Source organism: Bombus impatiens, unplaced genomic scaffold (assembly GCF_000188095.3).
Source record: "Bombus impatiens unplaced genomic scaffold, BIMP_2.2 scf_0135, whole genome shotgun sequence".
NCBI lineage: Eukaryota > Metazoa > Arthropoda > Insecta > Hymenoptera > Apidae > Bombus > Bombus impatiens.
Window position 1 is genome coordinate 89,357 of NT_176554.1, and position 23,617 is coordinate 112,973.

General features: G+C 34.9%; 5 protein-coding genes and 1 long non-coding RNA gene across 14 annotated transcripts in view; 3 read left to right on the top strand and 3 right to left on the bottom strand.

Moving 5' to 3' along the window:
• The window catches only part of LOC105680311 (peptide deformylase, mitochondrial-like), a 2,986-nt gene extending 1,467 nt beyond the window's left edge, over positions 1-1,519 (bottom strand). The window contains exons 1-2 of the mRNA XM_012381575.3: positions 1,109-1,519; positions 328-705 (exon numbers count right to left, since the gene is read on the bottom strand). Coding sequence (XP_012236998.1) covers positions 328-705; positions 1,109-1,351 — 621 coding nt within the window. The 5' untranslated portion in view covers positions 1,352-1,519. The remainder of the gene's footprint in view (positions 1-327; positions 706-1,108) is intronic.
• Positions 1,520-1,865: 346 nt separating this feature from the next.
• On the top strand, positions 1,866-4,505 carry LOC105680333 (3-hydroxyisobutyryl-CoA hydrolase, mitochondrial). 6 transcript variants are annotated; one of them, XR_004461095.1, is made up of 9 exons: positions 1,869-2,174; positions 2,243-2,438; positions 2,622-2,776; positions 2,861-3,102; positions 3,198-3,439; positions 3,511-3,730; positions 3,819-4,006; positions 4,188-4,393; positions 4,438-4,505. XR_004461095.1 is itself a non-coding variant. In XM_033319101.1 (8 exons), exons 1-8 carry the CDS (start codon positions 2,172-2,174, stop codon positions 4,210-4,212), a joined length of 1,419 nt encoding a protein of 472 aa, XP_033174992.1. In that variant the 5' UTR covers positions 1,866-2,171; the 3' UTR covers positions 4,213-4,297. The 6 variants fall into 6 exon arrangements, 5 of the variants coding, with proteins under 5 accessions (XP_033174992.1, XP_033174993.1, XP_012237211.1 ...); XM_033319101.1 differs by lacking the exon at positions 4,438-4,505 and having other exon boundaries at positions 1,866-2,174; positions 3,819-4,108; positions 4,142-4,297; XM_033319102.1 differs by lacking the exon at positions 4,438-4,505 and having other exon boundaries at positions 1,867-2,174; positions 2,243-2,330; positions 3,819-4,108; positions 4,142-4,297.
• Positions 4,506-5,165: 660 nt separating this feature from the next.
• LOC100748041 (GTP-binding protein SAR1) lies at positions 5,166-7,198 on the bottom strand. 3 transcript variants are annotated; one of them, XM_012381792.3, is made up of 6 exons: positions 7,069-7,198; positions 6,559-6,655; positions 6,200-6,319; positions 5,861-5,926; positions 5,535-5,770; positions 5,166-5,469 (listed from the first exon to the last, which is right to left on the bottom strand). In XM_012381792.3, the coding sequence occupies exons 2-6, from the start codon at positions 6,599-6,601 to the stop codon at positions 5,353-5,355; spliced, it is 582 nt and encodes a 193-aa protein (XP_012237215.1). In that variant the 5' UTR covers positions 6,602-6,655; positions 7,069-7,198; the 3' UTR covers positions 5,166-5,352. The 3 variants fall into 3 exon arrangements, with proteins under 3 accessions (XP_012237215.1, XP_012237214.1, XP_012237216.1); XM_012381791.3 differs by having other exon boundaries at positions 6,933-7,192; XM_012381793.3 differs by having other exon boundaries at positions 6,855-7,122.
• On the top strand, positions 7,188-9,395 carry LOC100744842 (50S ribosomal protein L1). Its single transcript, XM_003486971.3, has 8 exons — positions 7,188-7,605; positions 7,799-7,997; positions 8,076-8,280; positions 8,379-8,561; positions 8,636-8,750; positions 8,831-8,949; positions 9,024-9,121; positions 9,215-9,395. Exons 1-8 carry the CDS (start codon positions 7,596-7,598, stop codon positions 9,342-9,344), a joined length of 1,059 nt encoding a protein of 352 aa, XP_003487019.1. The 5' UTR covers positions 7,188-7,595; the 3' UTR covers positions 9,345-9,395.
• Positions 9,396-9,815: 420 nt separating this feature from the next.
• LOC100748159 (cadherin-99C) overlaps positions 9,816-23,617 on the top strand; it is a 76,648-nt gene continuing 62,846 nt past the window's right edge. The window contains exon 1 of the mRNA XM_012381782.3: positions 9,816-10,467. Coding sequence (XP_012237205.1) covers positions 10,465-10,467 — 3 coding nt within the window. The 5' untranslated portion in view covers positions 9,816-10,464. The remainder of the gene's footprint in view (positions 10,468-23,617) is intronic.
• Positions 10,913-13,997, bottom strand: LOC117151288. Of its 2 annotated transcripts, XR_004461098.1 has the most exons (5): positions 13,342-13,997; positions 13,020-13,173; positions 12,444-12,764; positions 12,230-12,372; positions 10,913-11,270 (listed from the first exon to the last, which is right to left on the bottom strand). It is a non-coding gene; the product is annotated as an uncharacterized LOC117151288 (long non-coding RNA). The 2 variants fall into 2 exon arrangements; XR_004461097.1 differs by having other exon boundaries at positions 12,230-12,764.

Sequence of the window (23,617 nt, forward strand, 5' to 3'; positions counted from 1 at the left end):
TATATATATATATATATATATATACGATATATTAAATAAAAACTATAATGAATAGGAAAAATTATTTAAAAACTTAATGCAGATGTTTAAGTAATTTAACAAAAATTACTTCTTCATAGTTTTACCACTTTACGATTAAATTAAATATTAGAAGTGAGAAGTTATATATTAATAGAAAAGAATATTTATTTTTTGGATAGATCTTTACAGAAAAAGATAACTTGAGAAAATGTGCAAATTCTAAAACGCGTTTTCTTCGCAAAGTATAGATAACAATTGAAATAATAAGTGACAGAAAGCAAACTGACGAAAAAAGTGGTAACTTACTTTTAAATGATCCATTTCGTGGTGAGCGATCCTAGCTAACCAACCATTTGCTTTCCAACAAAATGGTTTTCCAAATCGATCAAGTGCTTTGATCTGAATTTCTTTCGGCCTTGGTACTTCTGCATGAAAATGCTCGACGCTTCCGCATGTTTCATGAAATATCAGTTCTTCGGGATTTATTATCTGCATTTCTGGATTAATGAAATATGTCAACGGAAAAGGATGAATTTGACAATGTGATCGTATGATTGGATGAATCTCTTTCACATAGTCTTCCGTTACTTCGATAGCAAATACTTGCCAGGATAAACCGATTTGTGGGGCCGCTAATCCTACTGTATCAGATTTTTTCAATATTTTATATAAATGATCGAGTACCTATAGTAAATAAATAAACATACGTTATCGTCGTAAAATGGATTGCAACATAGAAAGAACAACTTTGTTATATTATTATAATATTTTTTGGATAACTTCTCTACATGTAGTTATATTTTCGCAAGAAAAAGTATCTCACAGAGTACACAGAGGTACATATTAGAGAGAGGTAATTTCCTCTTTGATATCACTTTGGTATACTAATAATAATATTATAGTTTAGTATATTAATAAGTTTAGCTATATATTTTTCTGATATTTTTCTTTTATTAAAAAACATAAATAAACAAGTTAAAATTAATTTGAAATACTTTATTGATTTGTAACAGGAAGAAATTAGATTATTGTATTATTATTAGAATAGCTGTAACAATTATTTAAAAATATAAGAAACAAAACATACCTTTTGAAATTCTACCGTATGTATCTCTTTTGTGTCGACAGGTGACGCTTTCTGTCGCAAAATAGGATTACCAACTTGACAAATGTGATCATAAGGAGGTTTTGCAGTTTCGACTGTTTCTCGAAAATATATCGAAAGAAGTTGTTTAATGCTTCGAAAACTAAGAGAACGTAAATTACACTTCTGCACATTACACTTCGCACATCTACTGATCAAACTGGAATATTTGAACATTGTAATCATTACTGTTTTACAGTATCTTTAAAATCGTTTAGGACAGTCAGCAGGTTATGCGTCCACAAAGGCTACAGATATGTTGGTACTGTCTTTAGCCAAAATCGCATATATATATATATATATATATATATCGTATATATTCTGTTTCGGCGCGAAAATATGATACCAATTCGCCTTAGTTAGACACAAATATTGTAAATATTTCTAAGAATTACAAAAATAATCATAAAATAGTTACAAAATTGATATAATAGAGAATTTAATAAATTATTTAATATGACCACCTATTGCACAATATTATTTGCATATGATTATAGTGGTCGATTCTTTATTCTATTTAAAGTTACGGAATATTTAAAAAAAAGTATTTTTTATAAATCTCAAGAGATATTATTCTTTCACATAATATATATGATATCTGCTAATAATTGCTTTCTGTATATATAATGATATTTAATTAGTATAAATGATATATGTATATGTATTTTATTATTACAATGTAACGATATGATGTATTTTTAACGTAATATAACTTTCAATTTAACTACAATGTATAAATTATGTTTTATATGCTGTCAACGTATTTTACGCTTATTACATAATATCTCGAGTGATTTCAAAATGACAACTATCATTATGTTACGCGTATGGGTGAAAAAAAACAAGAATATCAACATACTAATTTAAAGATATTCCATAACCTGTGTGATTAAACATTCCTTAATGTACTTACTGGATACGTTTGTGCTGTAATATTTTACATTATTTGTACTAATATTTTGTATTTTATTATTAATTTGTACAAAATAGATAATAAACAGCCAAAATGGTAATCATTATTTATATATGATTTTACAGTAAAGCTACAACTAACATATATATACCTTTTTTTGTTAGATAAAAAGTGGTACATTAAAACTAAATTGCGTAGCTGGTAATTCAATTAATAAACTTAGGTATTTATCAGCACAAGGTTCTGGTACAGGTAAGGACATGGGTTTAAAATTTGACAATCACAATCCAAAGCCTATTATATTACCACCTGAAACAATGCCATCGACACCATATCCAACTCCTGTGGTAGAAATACCAGGTTTTTTAAAAAGAAATCTATTTTAACTATAATTATAATGAAAGATCAAGTAGTTATTAAATTCTACGTAATAGAAGTTTATTTGGTTGACAATACTTCTACGGTTTAAAATAGAATAGACGTATGAATTAAATATTGATAATAAATTAATTTATGAATTACATATATTATTACTTAACTTAGGCCCTATAGTTGAACCTACACTTCCTCAGTCGATACCTCAACCTCAACCTCAACCAGATTCTAAACCGCCTACTGAAATTCCAATGCCTAATAAAACTACAATTGCAGCCAAGAAAGTACAACAAAACATAGAAGATGATGTCTTGTTTGAAGATGTATGTATATTTATAATTATGAAATAAACCAAGCAAATGTAAAGATTAAATATTTATTATAAATATCTTTCACATTGAAATAAGGTGGGAAACAAAGGTGTTATCATATTAAATCGTCCAAAAGCACTGAATGCCTTAAATTTGTCAATGGTTGAAAAAATATACCCGGTACTTAAAAAATGGGAATCATCTAAAAGATTAGTAATAATAGAAGGTGCGGGAGAGAAAGCATTTTGTGCAGGTGGTGATGTGAAATCTATCGTTAATACATTAAGAGAAACTGAGAATAAAATCTTAGGTGAAACATTTTTCAGAAAGGAGTATACGTATGTTATAAAATAACTTAAACAATACATTTTCATATACTTTACAAATTAATAAAATTATTTAAATAATTAAATTTTTCATTTGTTAAATATAGTTTAAATTACCTCATTGGTAGATATAAAATACCATATGTGGCTACAATAGATGGAATAACTATGGGTGGCGGTGTTGGATTATCTGTTCACGGTAAATATCGGATTGCAACAGAGAAAACATTATTTGCAATGCCAGAAACAGCAATTGGATTATTTCCTGATGTTGGTGGGACTTTTTTTTTACCTAGGTTGAAAGGTAAATTGGGTCTTTATCTTGGATTAACTGGAGATCGATTAAAAGGTATGAGAAATTATTAAATCTAGTAATTGGCATATTAAGAGCTTTCTCTTAGCTGTGTATCATGTTGAAAGGCATTGATGTAGTACTTGCTGGCATTGCGACGCATTTCATTCCTTCCGAAAAGTTACCATATTTAAAACAAGATCTATTAACAACTGAACAATCTGATGTTAAGGAAGTCTTAAACAAGTATCAATGTATAAAATTCAATCAAGAATTCAGTTTAGCACCATATATGAATAAAATTGATACATATTTTGCTGCATCATCTGTAGAAGAAATAATACAAAGGTAAAATGATTCTAACAATGATTAAGCTATGTAGGATTGTAATTTATTACTTTAATATGTACTTAATGCTTATTTTATTTTAATGAAGATTAAAAGAGGATAATTCAGAATGGGCCAAAAATACATTGCAAATGTTATTAAAAGCATCTCCTACTTCTCTAAAAGTCACTATGCGTGCTATTCAAAGAGGGAGCACATTAAATCTGTCAGACTGTTTAAAAATGGAATATAGATTAGCGTGTACTGCTTTGAGCAGAACAAGCGATTTTTGTGAAGGTGCGTATAAGTGCATGTTTATTTATAAGTGTATACTCTTTCCTTCAAAACAATTGTACTTTGTGCAAATATATAAAGCCTATTTATATTATTATTATTATTAATATTATTATTATCATTATCATCATCGTCTTCATTATCATCATCATCATCATCATTATCATCCTCACTGTTATTACAGGTGTAAGAGCTCTTTTAATCGATAAAGATCAGAAACCAATATGGAATCCTAACAGTTTAAAAGAAGTAACAGATGCTTATGTAGATCAACAATTTACAAAACTTCTAGAAGAAAAAGAATTGCAGCTTTGAAACTGATCAGAATATTAAGGAAATGACACAATAAATGAATATTATATAAAATATAACTCGCGCGCGCGTTCGCACGCGCGCACACACATACACAGACAGACAGACAGACAGACAGACAGACAGACAGACACAAAGTACACATTATGTATGAAAAATAATGAACAAAATATATAAGTGTTTATAATTATTATGTTAATATATACAAATTTTATTTCCAAATCCTTTTCTAATTTTTTGTTAATCAAGTTTGCACAAACATTTATATAATTAAGGACAATTTGTGATTTTTTACAAGATTTTATTAATATCTCAAAAAATTGCTACCAAAATGTAACTACTACAATATTGATAGTTCTGTAACGAAACGTATGTGCTTCCACCCTTTTTATAATACGTACTTGTATTTTATTTAAAAAAGAAAAAAAGAAGGTGATTTTTAAAAAGGAGAAATGACAGTGTATTAAGCAAGCAAGATGTATCACTTCCTGATTTATTCATATCTTTACTTTTGAAGTAAAAAAGAAAAACCAAACCAAATACATTTACAACATTATAATTTTTAATTTTGAGAAATTTGCTTCAGATATTTTCAATGTAATTAGAACATTTACATTATAAAAAATAATTTTAAGAAACACTTAAAATCCTTAAATAGTTTATTACTTTATTTATCAAAATGTTTATATCATTTTTATTATGTCAAGTACTTCCATAATATAATTTGCAAAATGACAAAAATTCACAGAATTTGTATGGAATTAAAAAAATTTATATAGATTGTAGGCTCCATGTATTAAAATAAAAGAAATTAGTTCTATCACGTTTGTCATATTGTATTTTTTGGATGTTTTTTTTAAAACTTATTTGCACTGTTCTGAATCTGTTTTATTGCAGTTTATATATTGATATTCCTTTCCTACTGCACAATTCACATAAAGGATAATACACTTCTGTAATAACATCCAATATGAATCAGAGGAAAGGGAAATGTAGTAAACTGCCACAAATCTGAGTATTTAAATCATTTTATGCATTCAGTCAATGTACTGAGCAAGCCAGCGAAAGCCTTCGCCATACCCTTGTCTTTTCAGTACTGAACACATAAATAATTCCAGTGGACGACCAGATATTTCACTGCGAGAAATTTTTCCCTAGAATTTATATGTACATTATGGATTATATGATTATACATGTCAAACAAATTGTAACTATCTACCTTTCCTGTTGTTTGACCATACAGGTTGAAGTAATTTCTAAGTTCATCCTCTGATGCTGCACCTGGTTTATCGATTTTATTACCTAGCACTAAAACTGGACATGCACTAAGTTGTTCATCTGTTAAAAGTGCATCAAATTCAGCTTTTGATTCTGGTAATCGTGATGTGTCACTTGCATCAACAAGGAACACTATGGCATCCACTGCAGGAAAATAGTCTTTCCAGACTCTTCGAGCTATAAAGGAAGAATGTCTCGTTGTTTTAACAAAAATAATATTGTACAATTTAACTATAGCCAGCGCTGAAACAAGTCAATTAATTATACCTTGAGGATGTCCTCCAAGATCGAATGTTGTGAACCTCATGTTTCCAATAGAAAGTTCTTCTGATGCTGAAGCATAAAAACATATGCGATACCATTATATAATGTACTATGAATAAATTTAATCACTGAATTGTAAAGTATAATTAAAAAATATTGAGACTGAATTGGCATAAATCAAAATTACTTAAAGATAAATATCTGGAATCAACTTTTTGTAAGAAATTTTTGTATTAAGCTATAAATTATATGTATATTAAGTAAAATTACATAAGAACAATTGTGTCGTATGTAAATTTTTAGATATACATGTATATATAAATTATCTTGAATATTGATTACTTGGATGCAATGTAGGCACATGTTGAGCTAATCGATCATCTTTTAGCATGTGAAGTAATGTAGTTTTGCCTGCATTATCTAAACCAAGAAACAAGAGTTTACCACTCTTCTTCCAAAGACCTAAAAATTCAAAGCAAAAATTATACACAATACACAAACAAAAATCAATGTTAAATATATTTAACGATCTAACAAAATTTGTATGTTTTTTTATTAGGGAAAAAAAGAATATAATAAAGTCAATTCACATGCATCTTTAGCATGACTTTATAAATATAAATATAATATAAATGTATTATATACATAGATCAAGATATATATTAAAAATACATATACAAAATTATAGAAATTACACTCACCAAGATAATTCAAAACACCTGCAAACCAGTCCCAAATGAACATATTTGTAGATATGAATGAATGTCAGCTCTACTATATACTAACTATCGAATGACTCTGCAACAATGACGAGTTGACAAGATTATTATGTGTAAGTAATTGCGGTTATAATAGAAGCCACCTATTAGATTCATTACAGCCTTGATACAACTCAAGATATATCTAAATTATAAGAAAAGCTCTACTAAAGTATATAAGTATAAATAATAGTATCAACAACTGGTTATCTATAGTCAAACAAACATTAAATCATTACCGTTTATTACATCGAAATGAAGAATGGTATTTGGAATATAATCGGTGAACGATTACAGTTGAAATGCGATAGACTTACCAGATCTCGCCTACGAATAACAGTTTTATAATGTTTAGTTCACCACCACCAAATCGCAAAATTGCAAACGGGTCAGAAAAGCGTTCGCATGGTATAATTATGTAAAACTCGTTTCTTCGTCACTGGACTAACGTACCCTATATGAAATATATGAAGCTGCAAAAGACGGAGAAAAAGTGTTTTTCTTGCTATACAAAGCACAACTTTAACGAGCCTAGTTGGCTGGCAGTTGGCACTGATGACGTCTACTTCCGTCTGCCATATTGTCAAAATAGTGCTGTTTCATAAATGCACTAGATTAATTACTTCGAATTTTATTCCATTTTTCAAGTTATCATTTTGCATATGTATGATGACAAAAGTAATATCTGTTTAGTTTTTCTTAAACCAATTTACTATATTCTGTGATTGCAACGAAGGATTATGAAAACATTTTGACGTTACAGAAAGAAAGAAATAGAATTTTTATGTACAACGAGTATTTACTTTATAGTTATAAAAGATATACAATGTATATAGTAACTTAAACAGGTTATCAACAATATCGTTTAGTTTTTACTATTTTATTTATATCGGGTGTTTAGAAACATAATATCCCTAGTATGTATTTTATTTGGTAATTGTCTTAACCTATTTAAGCTTGTTTTATGTACAATCACGACAATGTTAGCAAGTAAGTTATTTTTAATTTGTATATATTTTCAAAACATGGTTGTCTTAATAAACCTATATAATACATTTCACGAAGAGTATCAGAAAATTATATATGATACATAGAATTTTGTCTATAACCTGGAATGTACTTTTCGGATATGGATATATAGTTATTGGTTTTATTTTTGAATAATTTTAACTAATATCTGCAGGTTGGTTGATAAACAGTTTCCGTAGTACATATAACCATAATGCTGGATACAATATAGGTTCATACATGTTTATGCAAAGTCGCGATTATGCAGCTAGGAAAGGAACAAGAGAAAAGAGGAGGTTAAAGCTTAGAAAGAAGAAAGTTAAGGCAGTAGTTGAACAAGTGGGATTTATTCCACATAAACAGCGTAAGAAGGAGTGAGTAATTTGTAGTTTCGAGTTTATTGTCATAGTATATATTGGTACAATGTATAGAGTACCTTGATAATTTAACAGTACGAAGGTGGAAGTTTGTCCACTTACTACCATCAATGAAAGTTGGAAATGGAAAGCGGTCGATGATGTGTACCTAGTAAAATACCATCAGCAGCCGGTGTATTCATTAAAAGAAGCTATAGAAAATCACCGTGAAACACATCATCCAACTATGTTTAATAAGCCTAATGCAGTTGTTAATGCATTTATAGAATTAAATATGAGGGTAAAAAACGATGATTAATATTTTTATGTAGTTTTTATCATATGTCAAAGTAGACAAAGAATACTTTTCTAATAGAAGTGTTTTATAAAATATACTAGCGTGAGAAGAAGAATAGGTTTCTTGATAGATTTACGAGAATCATTAATACACCACATATATTTACTTATGGGGAAAATAAGAGAACGGTATTAGCCTTTTCCAAGAATCTCCAAGAACAGGAGGATGCTAAAAATGCTGGAGCTGACTTAGTCGGTGGTGTTGAACTGATAAAAAGGATTCAAGTAAGTTAAAGCATTACACAGTAATGGTATATAACATTATAAAATATGTATAAATATAAATGTAATTATTACAGAATGGGACATTTGCTTTCAAAGAATATGATTGTATCGTAGCTCATGCTGATATTTTAACCGACTTGTTATTAGTTAGGGGCTTGTTAAAAAAGAGATTTCCAAATTTGAGAACAGGTGAATAAACATAGTCATTAAACATAAGGTTTTGTTTACAATTATTAAATTTTGAAATATCAATAACTTAAATATTTCAGGTACTTTGGGTAATAATATGAGCCAATTAGTTAGAAAGTACAAAGATGGGATCTCATACACTGCAGAGCCTCATAATTCTTTCAAAGAATATGGTCAAATTAACGTGGCTTTTGGTTTGGTAAATTCTTAACGTATAACATTGTACAAAACTGGATAAAGAATATGTATTTAACCTGTTTGTTTAATTATTAGCTTAACATGAACACACAGGAATTGGAAGAAAACTTTTCCTCGCTAATTAATGACGTTGAATCGATGAGACCAAAACGCGATGGATTATTTATCGAGAGGTACATATATGTATTTAAATTGGTAAATAATACACGAAACTTTCATGAGATAGCAAAGTAGCCCAATAATGCAAACATTTAAAAACGTTGCAGAGTTCAAATTAGTAGTGAATTGTCTAAAGAATTGTTTAAAATTAACTATCAAGATTACCTCGCAACAAGTAATAAAGAGGAAACAAAAGAGCAAGAACAAGATGAAACAGCAATTATTACTACGAATTAATTGTTTGATGTACCGCAAATAAAATTATTCCTAACTATAAATTAAGCGTTATATTATTGTTGTTTACCTATTCCACAAATATATTATTTGTGTGTGTGCGCGCGCGCGCGTTTTTGTGTGTATGTACATCATACATACAACATGTATATATATATATATGCCATTAATTGGTTGGTACAATTATTTTCTACGAAATGTAATATCATAAAATTTTCCATACATAGTGTACGTATGTAGGTATATGTCCCACATTATCTTACTTTACCGTGTTAAAATAAAAAGATTTGTTCAGAACATTCTACACACACGTATTTAAGAGTATATTAAGTCTTAATTGATACGAATATATCGAATACAACATATTAAGATTTGAGGTTTAAATATTTCGGGGATATAATACGATAATAGACTCTATTTATATATAAATATTCGTATATAAATATATTGATGTATGCAAGTAGAGAGCACGAATATGAAAGGATAAGACGAAGCGAAGTGAAGCAAAGGTAAAGAGAATGGAGAATGGTGAGCGATCGTGGTGGTGAATAGAGTGGAGGGGCAACGGCTTACCTACCTGCCCGGTTGAGAGCTCAGTCGGTGTCCGCCAGGTTGAAAATCCGTGACTTCTCCTCGTTTCGTACGTGACTTTTCCCATTTTTATTAAAACGGCGCGAGAAAAGTCGAAAAAAAAGATATGAAATACAGCGAAACATATAGAGTTGACAACTACTCTTTATTCAATGCTGGTTAAAACGTCCGTTGATGAAATTGGCGATGAACATCAGATTTTCTTAAATTAGCAGAAAGTCAGGAAGACGTTAGACAAGGCTTTTTCTGTGCAAACTCGATTACAGTGGATGTGAGTGCGCGCTTCGATACATGCGCGATCCCACGCGTGTCGCAAACAACGTGTGTGTGTGTTTACATATGGTGATCTGTGTCGACTGTGTAACAACCAACAAGCAAGAATCGTGATTTTGGATTGCAGCAAATTCGTCGACGACCGATTAGTGTTACCGGCTATTTTATAGACATGCTTGGGTTAAACAGCAGACAGTAACACTAGGTGACACACCGGCGTATATAACACACGCATGAGCATACACTAGCGCACACAGTTATGGTAAGTACATATATATACTACTTATGAGAATGTGTCCAGTTGTCCAAGTACTGAAACTCTGTTTGACGTGATAGACGTTGTAGGATAAAATCATTGTTTCATTGAAATATCTAATTTAATAAATTTTATTATTTATGTTTAATAACGCATTTAGCCGATTGTAAGAATCATGCATATATTATATATAATTTATTTTCAAAACTATATATTTTATTCATTTTACGTATATTACGCCTGAAAAGAGAAAAATGCTTTATTCTATACATAGCAGATGGTAGCAGCGTGCATTTGAAATGCGTTTTTTGTTTAGCTTTACAATAGGAAAGAAGAGGGAGGGAGAAGATTAAATAGAGTGAAATACAAAGAAATTGATATTTTTCTATAAAATATGTCATTCTAAACTGAAATTGTATTATATGTGTGTGTGTGTGTATGTGTATTAAATTGCAAAGTTGAAGCTACAATTCGGTGGTACGACTTTATCCGAGATGTATCGAAAAATAGTTAAATTTACGCATTGTTGTATCGAAAATAAAAAAAGGGAACTCGTGTATATTCAGGTATAAAATCGCATCGTTCACATGCTCTTTTTTCACTTATCATAGGTAACGTGTTAAAATTGACGCAAAGAATAAAAAGAAGTTGTGAGTGAGTTGGAATATTGAAGCTGGTGTAATGGAATATTTGAATTGAGATAGTTAAATCGTGAAAAATCCAATAGATTCATTGAATCGTACTTACGTTATCCTATCGTCAATAGTTGGCGCTGTGTACCAAACGTTTGATCGCTTTCGAAATAAAGTCTAAAGAAAAGAAGAAGAAGGTAATTAAATATTTTTGTTGCGATATGTATTCATCATCTGTCGTACATTTTACGACTCGAATCGTTGCGAATTCCTTATCGTTTGAGATTTGATGAAACCGGTTGTATCAAATGTAAGTAGCGATTATTACAATCAAATTTGTGACATGCATCGAGTTTAATTATAAGAGGTATAGAAGTGTTTGGCACAAATCAAGTATTTCATCAACTGTGAAATTGAATCGAATCCGGCAGGTGAAAGCGTTTTGTTGCTACGTGGAATCGAAGCATATTACGAAGAAGTAAATGCACGTATGTCGAATCCTTGTATGCACAAGGATTGTATGTACATGCCAACACGTGCTACTCGATGGGGATAAAGATAACAAGTCAGAAGCAACAATCGTTCATTCACGTTGCTGGTAATGACAGGGTTGCGAACACGTTCACTCTTTGATTGACGTTTTATTTTATTATGACGTTTGGTTAAACAGTATCGATAAATTGTTTTTTTTTTATCGTGAATACGGAAAGGTTAAATATCAGTATGAAATCGATCATTTGCAAGATCCAACTTTTAGACTCTTAAGTTTATTAGTATAGGTATAAGTTTATAAGTTTGTTAGACTTTTAGTCTAAAGATAAAAAAATAATCTCGACGAGTGTTTAGAGTATATTAAGTGACTTTTTAAGATCACACAAAGTCTTTACGACTCTATAAAAAGATCTATCGTCTTCATATAAATAATCTCTTGAGTTTTTCTTTAATCAATTATCGAGGCTAAATTGTAACACTTTGTTCACATAACAGTATCCAACATCGATATTGTCACGATTCAACGACAGTTTGTACCGATATTATGAAATTATTCTTTTCTATACGCGTATTCTTAACGAGTTGTTCGGTTAGTCATGCGTGTAGATTGCTGCAAAACTTCTACAAGCTAATGCAAATGATACCTTTAGGGCTACGTAGGTATCTTTGGTTTGACGTTTCCTTTTCCTGTCTCCGCCGACGCGCGGTTGTACCTACTCTAATTGCAACGTAATTATGCAATGCGAAAGAATTCCCTCTGTACTCTGTAGTCTGTGACCTGTAGTCCCTGTAAACATTTGATTCCACGCATCGTGATGCCTATAAAAAGTTACTAATTAATATTATTGTGATACGCACGGAGCAATTATGTTAAACCGCAAACTCTATTCTTCCGCCTGTCTTGACAATCATAATAAATATTATTTCATCGTGCTGTTGGCGTATCATGAAAGTCTAGACGAGATACAGCAGCGTGGTTCGATCGTTCAATGGCAGACGGTGGCTTCTTACTCTTTTTCCTCTTAATCCACCTTTGAACTCGATTTTCTTTTTTTTTTTCACTCTGGGAAAGTTAGGAGGCAGCGCAAATTCCCTCGAGTTCCAAGACTCATTCAGTCCCCAAAGCGACTCGCAAACCTCGTATCGGAAATCTCTTATCTCTGTAAATCTGAGAACAATCTGCACACATAACGAAAGACGCTTAAGTGGAAATTCTGGCACTTACCCTCCAATTAAATAACATTTCCTTTATCCATACAACGATAATTCGCTTATAATTTTTAGGCTACTATTTTTCCGTAAATACATGACCAGAGACATGTGTAGATCTACATAGAAGCATTCTATGCGGCGGTACAATTAAGTAGAAAGTGCGCGAGAATTGTGCGAGTGATTTTATCCGATTGTATCTTAATCAATATTTCTGTAATTTACCTTGTTCCGCATCGTGGTTATCTGCTTTTCCGCGTATACCTGTATCTATTCTATCTATTCGCCGTTCCTTACATTGTTGCAAGTAACAAGAAGCGAGAGGATAATAATCCCGATCCGACTTTCTATCAATGTGATCTTCATCCGAACAGCCAACCTGTAACAGAATGTCCGTACGTGATCGTGATAGCGGCATATGTGTGTGCCTGTGTGTGTGTGTGTGTGTGTGTGTGTGTGTGTGTGTGTGTGTGTGTGTGTGTGTGTGTGTGTGTGTGTGTGTGTGTGTGATTTACTTTCGTTACCGTTACCTGGCATAGTTACGAACCTTCTAAGATGTACGTATTACGTTCCGAGTAGTTGAAATATCTGGTCTTTTCGTTGAACGGGTAATAGAAAGAAAAGTTGGAAATAACCACGATCGATCGGACAAAGGGGGAAAAGGAGAAGAAAAGCTGGACGATATACGTATAATTCGCGTTAAGATATAACATGTTAAACCAAAAGAGGGACAAAAGTGCAAGGGGTTAACGTCGATCGCGACAAGTTTTTCTCCGATCGACAGTCTCTGATAGAAAACCTGCCTATCCACTTTGCCATTGGTTTCAGACGTCTCCTGTGGTCAACTTCTAAGTGGATTCGCGTGTACTTGTGATTCTTTCGGTTAAATCATGTGGCACGCACAATCTCGAAATCATCGGCCATGGCAGTGTTTTATCGTTGTTTCTTAAGAAAGAACTTTGCTCGATTGTTGTGGAAATTGATAAAACGTAGTAGGTGGAAAGGGAACGCGTAAAAGGGATCAACAGGTATCGGCCTTGGAAAAATGACAGATACGAAATGGTTATCGTATTAGAGTCGACCGGTTTTTCTTGTTGCCGACTTCCTTCGTGCGACATATACTGTTTCCTCCGATTCGACGACGAGTGGCACTCCCAATTTGTGAATCCTTTTAAAAGCAAGATTTTTTTGTTTTTTTTATTTGGTAGACTATTTACAATCGATTCTCGTTGAGAATTATAAGTAAATACTTTTGACGTGGCACTGTAACTTGGATTATAAGAGTTTATAGTATGTTTGATTCTAGTTGAATCTAATGCTTCGATCTAAAGGGTATTGTCTTTTTAATCTGCGGATCTGATCCGTTGTGTCAAGCAATTGGATAACTAATGGGTTTTGGCGGTTGTTAACTCTTATATTCTGAACTTGGATGTTTCTTCTTTAACCGTGGATATCTTAAGGTCGCGATGTATTGTTTCGTTGGTACCATACCAAGGATCTATTAGCATCTATTAAGGATCTTAGAGTTTTGGATTGGAATCGTAATTAAAAGCAAGATGGCAGACCAAATTGTTCAACTTTCCGTAAAGTGTGCTCATGTACTTATAAAATACAAACTTTAGGTATCAATGAAGTCGAACGAGATGCAAGGATATGGAACGTGATAATGGGCATACGCTTGAAAATAATTGTTCGCTTTCGTAATTTTCTTTGTTTTCTTTTTTTTTTGCCGTAATTTATAACGTTTTTGATGAAAGGTATTTAGTTTGCATGTAAACGTTTCGGAGAAAATGCTAGAAAAACTGGTCTGTTGAACCAGGGAAAGCGAAAGCTGAGTGCTACTAGTTCTATCGGTATGTTTTTATATTTTGTCTGCTCGATTATTACATAAGACCGTTACCACGGACACGTACAAGTACGATTGGTAAATGTAAATTCGGCCGGATCACCAAAACGAGTCGATTGAATTATTATGATTATAAAATGTCAGGAGTCGCATACATCTATCCCATAATTGGATAACGCGAAAGTCGTAGATATTCGGTCGTAAGTTGTACCTGTGTTTCGACGAAACGTTCGTTTCACTAAGAAAGCTGTTATTAGAAAATCGAATACGCGGACTTGTTCAACACTAATCGACTTTAAGGTCGTTGCCGTATAAAAAGACTTGGATTACATTCGAGATTTCAAGGAAAATCAATCGAAACGAAGTTGCGCGAGAATTCGAATGTTTCGACTATTTATATATTCGACTATAACGTTTCTATAACGTCGACTATAACGGCCATTAAAGTGGAACTAAATAAAGAATTACAGAGACACCGAACGACGAATGTGTTGCAGGCGAGTATACGTACGACTTCGATGCATAGGATAGATAAAGAGACGAGTAGAATACGCACGTAGCTGTAACAAAAGAGCGAATTCTCATAGAGATTGAATTAATTTGGTAGGTACATGGCTTTTTCCCACGTCTCAGACATACTGTTTTCGCGTGTTGGAAAACGTGTGACAGCGATCGCTGAATCTTAGATGCATCACCGAGATAAACGTGTTCTTCCTGCTTCTTAACAAACTCGGCGTTAACAGCTGTCTGGAATCAGGACGTAAATGCAGATATAAACGCTACTTGTGTAAATTTTCCATCGTACACAGATTTCTTGAAAATCGTCGTTATTAAACGTGTTATTCTTTGTAATATTGACACGATTACGCGACACGATATAACTTTGGCGAAATTATTGTCACGTTATACGTTGCTTCGATCTTAACGTATTCGGCATCGCAGTCTTTCGCCGATATTCTGCTTTTTTCGAAACGTTCGAACGTATCGCTGTTATTACTTAATCGACTAAATCGTCCGTGTATTTTTGCATATTCGATTACTTGGACGTTGAACGACGGTCGATAACTGTATATACTCGATAGCTTCGTGAGTCATCGTTGTGTATCGTTTCACGGTACAATTTCGTGCCATGGAAATCCAGTTTCGACTTGATTGTGTGTGTGTGTGTGTGTTTTTTTTTTATTCCAATAAGAAAATTCTATAACGAGCGTATCGCCACTCTATAACCAGCATTACCAAGAAAATTTCATGGATCACTTGCAATTTCTCTTGGATCTTTGGATCATCGTGTGAAGTCGTAAATGATCACGAATGATCTACTGTGGCAACGAACGCAGTTTTACGCTTAGCTTCGGGAGTCGTTTCACTCGACGCGGCTTGGCACGAGATTTTACTCTGTTTAGATTTTAGATCATGCATCACCTTCTTCTCATCAACGTTAATTAGCGGTGCAAAGACAATGTACCGCAATATCCTCTCGCATGAGATATTCTAACATAAAAGTTGGATATTGTTAGAATGCGTGTTTGCACACCCACAGATACAACATTTAGCTAGTCTACGTGTATCCATCGTTTCAAGTTAATTGCCGTCTCTTGTTCTAATTTGGCAGAACCGAATATCGTATATAATTACGTAAGCGTGTCTTTCTTCTTTAAACTAATTCTGTTTTTTCAGATACTTTACTGTAACTGCTGAAACTGGGAATACGCGTGTATAAATGTTGTATTATTAACTTATCAAAGACGATGTGAATATACGTAGAACGTAGAATGAAGTTGACCGATGATCAAACTATAAGCGTTTCTCTTACGAATGCATGCTACCGTTCTTTTATTCTTTTTGAACGCGTCTCTTGTATCGGCAAGTAGTTATTTCGAATTCGTTAAGAACGATTTCGATTTCGCGAATTTTCATATCGCTGCTATACCTGATTGCTGTTCCAAATGAAAATATAGATACGAGTTGCATAATTTTTGGCGGAATGCGAACGACGCGAGCGCGTCCATGAGCCTTGATGACTAGGAGCCAAATATAATCGTGTACACGCGTTTCAACGTACGGAAAGAAACGGATTATACGAACGAATGTACAATGTACAGTTAGACGAATTGGCCAAGTCGAAGAAGAGGTATCGCGAGCCGTAAGGAGGCAAAAGGGGAAGAGGAAGAGGGGCGAACGTTGGCGTGGAAAGGAGGCCATGGCACCGTGGTGACTTGACCGTCGTCACCGTTATATCTGCGCCTACTGCGAACCACCTCGGTTCACCTTGATTTACGACTAGTTTCGACGTTACGTTTGACCTCTGCATCCACCTGTTCCGAATGAACACAGCAGAGCATAGACATAGCAGACCCCGGGCAACAGGTATTAGCCGAATAGGACACGCGGAGAATAAATTAGGACAGCGTTGATACTCCAATCGCGAAGACAGATTGCTGTAACGTGATGTTGAAAACACACCTTTTTCGTAGAAAGAAACTATTTCTTCGAAGCGAAATCGTCGAATCGAAATACGTTTACGTGAAAGAGGAGAGAATGCAGGATGAAATATGGAACATTAAGCGCAGTTGGAGAATGTTGAAAACTTTGTAGATACGTACATAGATAAGTTTGAGATTAGGCGATCTTTCGATGCAAAGTCTTGCAAAATTGAACGATCAAAAGTTGCGAACCTTCCTGCCTATCGTGTTTTTCATGGTTCTTGTTCGCTCCTGTAAGCGTCCTTCGAAGGTGCGAAGCAAAGCGTGTTTCGATCGTTTTTTTAGCTTGTCTGATTGGTCGCACCTTGTATCGCGTCGCGTCATATCATGGCGAACAACGAAATAAGTCGCTGTAATGAATTCTCGGTGGCTAAAATATCTCTACGGAACGAATGTCGCGTCGCAAACGGCGACAGCAGTCGTGTATTATTTATATAGGAACGATGATTGGAAAGCGAATACGGAACGAAAACGCAAACGATCGATTTGGCAAATTACTTCGTACAGATCGATGGTTCCTTAATTAAACGGCAGGAGAGTCTTTCTCGATCGGTTGTTTCGCTATGATCTTCTCTATTGCATTTACTATGTAGTTTCGAAGGAATGCGATAGTTCGTAGATCGAGGGAAGACACGTTCCCTCGATTTATTTTCTAATTTCTAGTACGCTTGGTTTCGGAGAAATTGCTCGATTGTCGTACACGCAGAGGCATTCCCGTGATCGTTCGTTTCTGATTTTCATTTTTCCCCGTGGTCTCGTTCCTCCTTTTCATCGCGATCAAACGAAAAATGATGTATGGAGTAGTATTTGCGAGTAATAATAACGAACAAACACCAGAGCATGATATATGCAGCGGGATTTCGTTTATCTGTACTCAATTAATCAGAACGAATCCCTGTCCGACGTTTGATTTACCGAACTTACCGGTCAGCTCCTCTTACGCCAGACGTTCCACTTAACCGTATGCAAGTACAGAGTACGTGTATCGCGATACGTACTATTCGATTAATTTTTTACGTAATTAGATCGAGCGGTTATTTGCCTTGATATAAATTATGGAATAGAGAAGAATTCATTCGCCGAGTATCGTCGAATTATAACCTTTGAAATTTCTTACTTCTGAAACTTAATTATATCTTAGGAACGTTTATATCGAGCCGTGAAGCCGTCTCTCACAACACAATGCCGTTCAATCCGCTTTCCCCACTCTATGGCCAGATGGCCAGATCTCCCAAATTGTTACTTCGTTAAACGTAGTGCTACTGTCTATCTATTTCAAATAAATGGATCAACGACATCGATGATAGCTTTTTATCTATTCTTTTATAGCTTTTATTAGCTTGCTGTGGAAAGCGAATGTACGTCTTCCTTTATAACACCATAGATTTCCTGCAATTCGTCCTCCTGGTAGACGTTCGGTAGGTTGCTGCATCGGTTCGGAGTACAACGTCGGACTAATTGTTTACCTGATCCTCTAGAACTGTAGGAAATGCCGTCGCTAATACATACTATTCGTATACTTTCGTACACTAAACGTATGAAACGAAGAATTTTGAGTAGGCCGGTGTTCAATTTGAAAATTTATCAACTTGCATCGGAGAAGTTCAAACATTATTCTCATATGCGTAATTCTTTGTCGTTGTGTAATTCGATAAAATTGAAGAAAAAGAATTTTCGTAACAAAAAATATCTGTTCGCTTAACTCGATTAGATTAAGATTAGATAAAGATGGCGATAAACTGACTACGATGCGTTAATTAAGTTTTTAAGAAAACAGAGTCTAAATTGGAAATTATAAGAATAGTATTGGACACTGCATTCGCTGAAACGTTTGTCAATCGGTATGGACCGATCATAAAACAGTCGGAACAAATTGAAAGGTATACGCTTGCTTCTAAACTCGTTCCTGTATGTTACGGAATGTCTTCCAGATCGAGTCACCAATTTACGTATTCCTTTCTTTAGAGGGGCGCGGCGCTTTTAACCATGCTGCTGGCTACTGACCGTGTCCATTGATCGTGATTGTGAGATACACAGGTTGTAGAGTAGGTAGCCAGATGCAGGACACGAGCAAGGGATAAGATGGGAAGAGGCTAGATTATAGCCGGGCGCGGAGAAAAACGAAGGTGAAGGTAAAGATGCGCGAAGCTAGAAGTCGAGTCGAAATTCCTGTGTGAAAAGGAATCACGATCAAAAGAACGTACACGAAAGGTTCCAAAGGGAATGAATTTTTCAAGATTCTCGTTGACGACTTTTCATACGTAGTATGAAATTCGCCGATCAAGTCGAAATTTTGTCCAAGCTTTTCGAAAAACGGCGAAAATGACGAATGTTATCGTCGGAATACTGTAATAATCGTACGCGAAAACATTTTACGCGAGTATAAAATGTTTGGATAATTTCAATGGGACTTTCGCTTTAAGATCGATCGCCAATAGCTGAGAAAAGTTAGGAAATTGCCAAGAAAATTATGTATACCGTCTATCGAACATATTTCGCTAATCGAAGATAGATTCGGTTGTATGTCAGTTTTTATTAAAAACGAAAGTATATTTTATTAAAAGTTTAATAAATCATATATCTATCTATAATAATAAATTATGTATTTTATTAAAAGCGAAGATATATTTTACGTTCTACTAAATAATAATCTCAGAATTAACGCGTAAAACACATAGGTATATGATAGATAATGTAAAATATAAATGTAATAGATGCGTAGTAAAGAATTCTCTTTCTCTTAAATTCTCTTAAATTTCTTAAAGTTATAATCTTCTGTTCTTCTTTTGTTATAATATCTTACCTCGTACCTATGTAAGCATTAATTAATTTCGTAATATCTTGCAAGTGTTTCTCGCGTAAGAAAGATACAGAATTGTGGCTTCCTACCTAAGGTTCACAGTTCCGTGTCGAACGGTGCGCGATCAACTCGTATTTCCAACCACGATCACCTAAATGTTTAATCATCGGACAGGAAAAGAAATTTACCCGTATCGTGTGTCTCATAGATATATCGAATTACGATTATCGCACGGAGTTTCAAAGAAGGGGCCAAGTTGCTTGTTACTTGTTACGAGTCCGCGATACCCCTGACTCTTGTCACCTCCATTTTCAGTAGTTAAAAACCTAAAATACAGGTCAGATCCATGATCCGTAGTAGCACCGTCTTGTAGCTGCTGCGTTGTTCGTACAGCCGGCGTCGTCGTTACGGCAATTCTACGCGAACTTTCAACCACGAACGCTTCTTAAACAATTTTTCTGATTACTTAGAAAGCTGCCGGCACCTTGCTGGACGTGGAAGATCTTTTAATACCTCGTTTTTAAAATCTTTTCCTGTATGCGTAAGCGCGTAACCGTCGCTCGGCCTACCTCAGTTTCCAAAATACTCGCAAAAACCTGTCGATACCAGCACAGTGAATTCTGCCTATAATTGTGCGTCCGTGACTGCGTTCGTATGGGTCATTATTGGTTGCCGATCGCCTCCTCACCCTAGCCGGATAAAATGCCAAACCTATATGTTTATAAAGTATAAGTAAAAGATAAGAATTAGGTTAGCTGGAATGGCCGTTTTTGCGAATATCTCGCAAACTAATGGTGATATGGATAGCGATATGGACAGATTCGATCGATATGGACAGATTGAGATATCGATAATCGTCGGTTTGTTATAATATCGATTACGCTAACAATCAATTCCATTGGCGCGCGAGGATATCTACACTTATCCCGGACTACGAATATTTAGGCTATCCGACTTGAAATAAACATATAGTACGCACATTTTACGCGTCATTTTATTTTTCTCTTAGAAAAAGTTCTCGTTCGTTATACGATCCGTTAAATTAGAAATTTAAATTACACAGTACCGTACTATCAGTCGTTACTATCAGTCGTACTATCAGTCGTTACGTACACTTTTAACGAATATGCACCGATTTCTCATTATAGCTAATTGATTTCGTCTTACGCAAAACTGACGCAACTAGCCTAGCTTGCTCTTTACTCGAGCCGAGCAATTAAAACCTCTCGTTAAACCTGATTGTGCAAATGACAGTTAGCCATCGTTAATTTCGTTTTCCTTTCGATCCACGCGTTACTCGTTTCGCGAGCATACGGCCTGACCCCATTATCTTTTCAACGGATGAAACGGGTCTTTCTACGAAAGGATCGTTTGCCCGTGGCATCGAGATCGGCGACGATCGAAATAAGCGGTACGTAAAGTTTCAATGATTTCGTCTGATCCGATCTTTGTACATTTTCTTAATTAACGAGTTAATTAGCGAGTGTCACTATTTTCGTAACGTGGCCAGAACCGTGGAGAACTGCCGATATACGATACAGTTGGATGCCTGGAAGCTTACTTGTAATTAACTTTCGATTGTTCGAAGGTGTATATAATATCGCCGGGTTATCGTAACGTCAACAAATATTTACAACCGACTCGGGAAACCTGAACCGCTTTGCATACGACACCAACTGCCGAAACAAAGGAATATGAATTCGTCACGTAGGCATAAGACGAGCAAACATCTAGAAGGGCTGGGTCTTGATCGAGGCTTCAGTCTTTCGGTAACGTATGTAGTGCGCAGGGTTATCTTTTAACAATGGCTGTTGGCAACGAGCTTGAGCGGATATCCTGGGGAGCAGCGAGGAAAATATCTTTCTTACGGATGGATGCATTCATCAACCGAATTACCTTGAGAATGCAATTAGCTTTCGGGCACCACCGAACCATCTTTCACTGTATGTAGATACGTTCGTACGGATCGATGTAGCGACGATGTTGTCAGGTAATTTTTGGGGTTAGTTGATGAAAATAAAAAGTAGCTGAGCCGTAACACAACTATTAATTTTGTTTTAATTAAACTTTATTGCGAATTCAGCAATCACAATGTAACACACACTGAATTAACATAAATCACAATTCACTCCAACCACGTTATGTAAGACTTAGTTACAACGATACGTTAAGTACGCGACTGTTATAAGGGTAGAGACCGGTATAGATACGTTGACTGTTCTAAGGATACAGAATAAGTGAGTCTTTCTGGCGATACCATGTCTGAGGAAGGCTAGGGATGGGTGTGTCTAAGGACACGGGACTATCGGATTCGGGACTATCGGATTTGTTCTAAGGACACGGGACTATCGGATTTGTCGATGACAATTTTGGTTAATGAAGTGAGAGCTGTAGACACCGTCTCCGATTGGATAATAAGACGGTTGGTGGACCAGGAAGGGTTTCAGCCGCCCTCGCGAGAAAGTTGCTAACGGAACATACCAGATGCGAAGAAAACCAACTTTCTAAGCTAACACGTGGTAGACAATAAACGTAAAGGGAAATCTAAAACAGGAAATACTCGCTTGGTCCGAAGGACCTTAACTATGAAAATGCCAAGACCTCTGGTGGGTACTTAAGACTATCGAGGGTGCGCACCAAGAATGTGCAGACATCTGGGTGCCATCCTGTCCGCGGTGCGTGGCCTGGTCTCTGATGTGAATTGACGTTACAATGTCAATACCGCGAGGTGAATGTGAATTCCTTTGTAGCGACTCGTGATAAATGTCAAGTAGAGCTGCCGCGTCGTTTCTGCCGCGGTTTTACAGATTTCTCTAAGTAATTGTTATTAGCTCGTATATCGAGTGCATATTATACGGTAGTAGCCATTTTTTTTGGTTATCGCGCTATTCTCACAGGACATTAACGTAATGTTCAAAGTACGTAATCGGTATTGCAAGCGTTCGAACATTTTCTGCGCCGCTCTTCCGAATCGCATTCCTTTTTCGTTCGTTCAGTGTCGCTTGTTAAGCTGATTTTTCCCTTATGTTAACCGATTTGCCAGTTTGGACACGTCAGCGTTATTATCATCGCATCAGTTTCGCATCGATGCGAAATTGGCTTGCATTATCGTTTAACTCGTTCCATTTAACAAAATCGAGCAATTTGCACCAGATGTTGACACGGTGATTGTTGTGATTTTCGATCTAGATCCTTCGGATTCTGTTCGAGTTATCGGCGTAACTGCGACGGCGTGGCGTAATAATGGAGTACGTGATTTCTCCACTAGACTCTTTCCTTTCGTCTCACGGTTCTTTCCTTTAATTGTATCGGAAACTTGCTGCTGGAGCAACTCTCCTCTGCTCTTTCCGATGTAAAATTAAATCTTATCCGTGCTATCAACGACATACCGATCCGAGCCAAGTACCGATTCTTGATCTCATTGTTTCCGATAGAACGTGCATGTTGATCTTATAGGTCTTATTATCATAATGTTACATCCCCGTTAAGGTAATTAAGCTGTTGTTGTCACGATACATTGTTAGAACGCAAATGCGAATGAATCGTGATGCGAACGTCGTGCTGTTCATCGTGTCGTGCTACACATTTATGCGATTCGATAAAACTTAAAGATCGATTGCGAAATGATTAGACGAGCTAGTAAAAACGGTGTACTAACGACAATTTCCAAGGAAGGTAGTGCTCGTTAATGGGA

Coding starts and splice junctions, on each gene's coding strand:
- LOC105680333 (XM_033319101.1), top strand. Junction 2,439..2,621: donor TCCTGTGGTAGAAATACCAG/GTTTTTTAAAAA, acceptor TACTTAACTTAG/GCCCTATAGTTGAACCTACA. Junction 2,777..2,860: donor ATGATGTCTTGTTTGAAGAT/GTATGTATATTT, acceptor CATTGAAATAAG/GTGGGAAACAAAGGTGTTAT.
- LOC100748041 (XM_012381792.3), bottom strand. CDS start 6,601: ATGTTCATTTGGGACTGGTTTGCAGGTGTTTTGAATTATCTTG. Junction 5,927..6,199: donor TGTGCCTACATTGCATCCAA/GTAATCAATATT, acceptor TTTATGCTTCAG/CATCAGAAGAACTTTCTATT. Junction 5,470..5,534: donor ATGGTCAAACAACAGGAAAG/GTAGATAGTTAC, acceptor TATAAATTCTAG/GGAAAAATTTCTCGCAGTGA.
- LOC100744842 (XM_003486971.3), top strand. Junction 8,562..8,635: donor AACTGATAAAAAGGATTCAA/GTAAGTTAAAGC, acceptor TAATTATTACAG/AATGGGACATTTGCTTTCAA. Junction 8,950..9,023: donor TTAACGTGGCTTTTGGTTTG/GTAAATTCTTAA, acceptor TTTAATTATTAG/CTTAACATGAACACACAGGA.